Here is a 5090-nt window from a genome sequence, read left to right on the forward strand (position 1 = left end):
AGAGGAGAATGGAGGAGAAGGGATTGCGGCGTGGCCATCTCCCTTGGGGGGTGATTTCTCGCTTTCTGTCTCTCTATCTTTTTCTTTCTGGTGAGCGCCTGAGCGTCAATAAAAAAACCAACCCAAAAAAAAAAAAAAAAAAAAAGAATACTAAAGAGGAGAAAAAAAGGACACATCCATCATGAGCAAAACACAGTAGACAACTGACAGTGTGAGTGTGGTTGTCAGAACTTCCAGATCTGCTATCCAGAAATAAACAACTTAGCAAACAAGTTTGATGTTAGTGGGAAGAGTATTCAGTAACAGTGGGCCGATCAGCTTTTCACTCCGTCTGACCTGAGCAGGCAGTACAGTGAAGGGCTGCAAATGGCCAGGACACACGGCAGCACGCGGTCTTATAAGCACTCAGGGAAATTCAAGGTAAAACAAGGAACTTTCAACAAGACAGCTTTATAAAACAAAAATATTTAGAAATAAAACAAAAAGAAAGGGAAAAGAAAAAAGAATAGAAGCAAAGCGAAATTACTGGAATTGATGCTACCTACTGCTGGCAAGGGTGTAAAGAAATGGGTCCTCTTATAAATATGAATTGAAGGAAGCAATTTCACTGCATCTACTAAAATTTTTTTTAAAATCTCCATCATTTTTAATCCAGCAATTCATGAAGGCAGAGCTATGCTTATGGACTAAAAAGATGTCTTGCATATAATGTTAAATGACAAGTTAGTTGCAAAGTAATAAGGGTGGTATAATCCCATTACTATACATCACAATGTAAAACAAACTAGCTGCTATAATAAAGAGTCCAGAGAAGTGGTTTGAACAAGTCAGTAATTTATTTCACTCTTACGTAACAGGTCAAAGGAAGCAGCTGAAATCCGGCAGGCCAACTTCCCCGGGTTTCTCTCTTTCCAGGTGCCAAAGCTGCCACCGCATCCTAGTCAGCCAGGACGGGGAATGTTGGGAGCTTTACTTACGGGCTGGTCTGGAAGTGGTACTGTAGCTGAGCAGCCAGGTGTGCGGGTAAAGTCAGAACTCTAGTAAAGAAAACGGAAGAGAACGGACACAGGGCAGGGTGTTCTGTGCCACTCGTTTCCGTAAATGCATGCAGCCTGCAGAAAGCCACACCAAGACAGCACTGAGCTCGGGGACGGACGAGACAGGGCTCGGGGCGGGAGCCAGAGCACTGCCTGGCGCTTTTCAAGTGATGGTATATTCATGTGTCAACCAAGGAAAGAAAAAAATTTTGGCAAACTTTTAAATTCTTTATTTGCGCTAATATAACGTGTGAAATACAGCAAATCTATCTACATTGCACAAAGCCTGTGAGGTTCCAAACATTCGATTTGATCCAAGTGTGAGTCACTGTACACTGTTAAGACAATCCCACTGAGAGCATTGCGAAGGCCCCCTGAGGGAGGCACGACCTGCCCCAGGTCACAGCGCGAGAGGCAGGGGGAGAAGGCGTGGAATGAGGACCACCTGCTCCTCTGAGGGCCGGTCTTACTTGGAGAAGACCCTCGGCTCAATAAACCTTCCAGTTCAGACACTGCACACGACGCACCAACACTTCACATCCGTGACCTGGATCAGCCCTTCACCCTGAGAACAAGGGGACACAATTTTCTTACAGGCTAATGACTACAACAACAAAAACAGACGCTGAGCTCCCCCAGGAGTGAACCGGTCAAGAGTTTCGACTCCTTTCTGAGCCGAGCACTCAAGTTTAGGACTTAGAACCTGTTTAAAAATCTCTCCTATGTAAGACCCTGGCATTTGATAGAAAGTGGACAAATATGGAAGACTTAATACTAAATGAAGCAGGCCAGACTGAGAGAGTGGCACTGTGTGTCCTCACTTAACACACAGCAAATGTCTGCACTCCATGTAGCAGCATGGAGAGCGACTGTGGACACTAGAGACAGTGTGGGAGGAGGCTGCAGGGAGGGAATCGAGGACAAAACCAGCAAAACATTTCCTGGACACAGAAATGGAAACTTATCTGTTGGTGATAATGTGCATGATAACATCTGACTGGACTGATACGCAGTGTATTCATGCTGGAAAGATTAATTCTGTATGCTATGGAGATGTACAGTGATTAAATGTAAAAAAAAAAAAAAAGGAAAATAATTTTTTTTTAATAATAATAAAAAAAAAATCTCTTCTATGAAATCCAGATAATGAGGGCAAAGTGAAGAAAACACTCAGTCATCAGGAAAAATGTATAACTTTCCCAACAACCCAGTAATATAAGTTTTCTCCCTTAATATATATGAATCAAACTAAGAACAGTAAAAAAAATAATAAGCTAGAATCCACACCAAGCAGGAGATCCTGGCGGCAATCATGACTGACTAGGCTTCCTCCGTCTAAAGGAAAAGAATCCTTGGCCCAAGCTACTTACCAAGATCTCAGAGCATGGATGGCAAACCCCACACTCTCCCAACCAAAGCCACACGCAGCCCAGCTGAGCCCCCAGCCAGACCCCTCCTCGAGTGCAAAGGAGAGCAAACGGAGACACAGGGCCTGGACACAGGACCCTATTCAGGACGAACCGGACATACAGACGCGGCAGGAGAGGGAGGTCGGCGTAATACAGAGCACGCAGGAGGAAGGACGCAGAGAGGACAAGTCCAGGGAACAACGGCCCTGTGCTGGCTGCAGAAGAAACGAAGGACCACAGCGACCTTGAGAAAACGAGACTTGAGAGATGGATGACAAAATAACCGTAAGAAGGGAGCAAGAAAGGCCAGACTAAGGAAATAACCTGAGGCTCAAGGTCACTTCATCACAGAGCCACAAACGCCTCCAAAGTCGGAAACAGAAGAGACTGGCTGGCAACCGAACCACTGCCACAGCAAAGTGTCCTGGCAGATGACAGACCAAGAATAAGCTGGAAGGAGAGGAGGCAGCCCCGAGGAGGGCCACAGAGCTCTGGTACAGCCTGATCAGCACCTTAGCGAAACAAGCCCACAGCCCCCTGCCGGCACGAGGCAAGAGACGAGAGAGACGGGAGAGACGTGAGTCAGGGCCCCTCAGGGTAACGAGGGTCATGCCTGCCTGTTGTCTGAAGTGATGGGGGGGAGCCTGCTTTATGCACTCACTTTTGGTGGTTCTGCTTATTTTTAATTTTTGTTTTAATTGCGAACACTTGGGGTGGGGTGGGGAGGGTAGGAGAAGATGCCCTTTGCTTAGAGGGAAGCCAGGTACACCGAGTGGACTACAGCTTCCCATGACACAAACATTATTTATTGCCAAGTGACTTCATGCTTGCTAATAAAAACACCTGCTGGTTCAGAGTACATTAAAAAGAGGACTATTTAAAGGCAATTAATACGATTTGAAAGGTAGCAAATCTGATCCTTTCTTCGGGTGGCAAACAATAAATCTGAACATCTGAGTTATACATTCAACAGTGCTGTTCTCAGATATTGATGGAGTTATTTCAATAAGACCTGCTTTTAGCACCAATAATTCTTGAGCTCTCCCTGCAAACTTCCGACTGTGGTCCCTGACCACGACTTCTGGATAGGAACAAACACACTCCACGGAGTGACTGCGAGGCCCCTGGCGCCACAATAAAATTCACAGCGCCAAAGAGCCCACATCAGTCCAAGCACTTCCCTTCTCTAGCTAGATTACCAAAACTTTAAGTTTTGGAGAAGAGTTTCTTCCTCCTTGAAGTTTTAGTTACGAGGTAGATGTCTTTCAAAGTAAATGTCAAGTGCAGACAACTTCGGTCAATGCCATCTGATAACTACTCATCAGATTAACTATCCAATTCCCATTAAAAAAGTGACCTGCAAGTTTAGGAACAGCACTGCTCAGCAGTATTCCGGCTTGAGTTTCCAAATCCCCTCACCACTAGAAGCTCTATGAAAAGTGCACAGATTCCGTAAGAGTTCTCGGAAGACGCAAGACTGTGACGCGGACAACCTGGATTCGAACTCCTGCAGGATCTCCTGTGTGCTGGCCTGGCCATCAACGTGGGCCTGAAAAGCAATGAAGTTTCTCATTTCCACCAGAAGGTCATCATGTTCTGTGCAGGAGGGCAGTGGGGCAGAAGACTCTGGAAGGGGCCCGTCTTCACTTTCTAAACGCTCCGGCAGAATCAGGTGGTTTCTAGCTCTCATTTTGGCCAAGAGCGAGGACGAGGTGAGCGCCCCAGTGCAAGGTTCTGCGTCTTCTGCTCTTCCACTGAAATGCTCCTGGGCACTGGCCTTCCCCTCCTTTTTTGTGATGCTATCCTGGAGAAAGAATACCAAGGCAGTGATGGGTCCAATGTCCAGTTTATGCCCGACGCACTTCCCCAGAGGTTCTAAGGGCACAGAGTAACATGCATGCCCGGGCAGGAAGACTGACGGGGCAGGACGAGACCCCACCTAACGCGAAGGGAGCAGAGGGAGCCCACACTGAACCTACCACCGTTAGAGCGTTTCTCAAACTAGCACATACAGAGAAAGGAAGGACAGCTGAGCCAGTCCCTGGGTCACCATTCTGAGTGATGGCAGCAGAGGGCAGGCCAGTGGAAGGTCTGGCTTCCAGACAAGGTTCCTGTCTCTCTGAGCCCAGGACCACTGTCGGTACCTATAGATTCTCCTGCTCTTCCTCCCTAAGACCCACAGCTGGTGGGACAAGAAACATCACCTCTCTCCTGCTTGTTCTTCCCCTTTAAGCTTCCCAACTTTCCCACCTTGCACCTCATGGGAGTTTCTTTAAAATATCACCATAAATCTACCTTCAGAAGGTTCTCCAATCCCTATGCTAACAACACAACGTGGAACATCAGAAAGGTCTTTATTCCTAAACAGGTTTCCATATTAATACAGAATCAGGGTCCAGCAGATGGTGTAATGGTTATGGCACTGGAGTCCCATGTAGTTGACCGTGGTCGAGTCCTGGACCCGGTGGCTTAAAGCTCATGCTGGGTACATGTGTGTGTTTGTGTGTGTGCCCAAAACCTGAGAGGAAAATGGAGGAGAAGGGATTGCAGCAGGACAATATCTCCTGAGGGGTGATTTCTTGCTTTCTGTCGCTCTGGGGAGTGTAAGCGCCCTCTAGCAAAGATCTCTCAAAAAAAAAAAAAA

General features: G+C 46.8%; 1 protein-coding gene across 1 annotated transcript in view; it reads right to left on the reverse strand.

The window, feature by feature from the left end:
* Window positions 1-792: 792 nt before the first annotated feature.
* LOC102486870 (DNA excision repair protein ERCC-6) overlaps window positions 793-5090 on the reverse strand; it is a gene marked incomplete at its 5' end in the record, with an annotated part of 54818 nt that continues 50520 nt past the window's right edge. The window contains 2 exon segments of the mRNA XM_006167420.3: window positions 793-1602; window positions 3940-4250. Coding sequence (XP_006167482.2) covers window positions 1590-1602; window positions 3940-4250 — 324 coding nt within the window.

Source organism: Tupaia chinensis, unplaced genomic scaffold (assembly GCF_000334495.1).
Source record: "Tupaia chinensis unplaced genomic scaffold, TupChi_1.0 Scaffold144750_1, whole genome shotgun sequence".
In the NCBI taxonomy this organism is placed as follows: domain Eukaryota; kingdom Metazoa; phylum Chordata; class Mammalia; order Scandentia; family Tupaiidae; genus Tupaia; species Tupaia belangeri.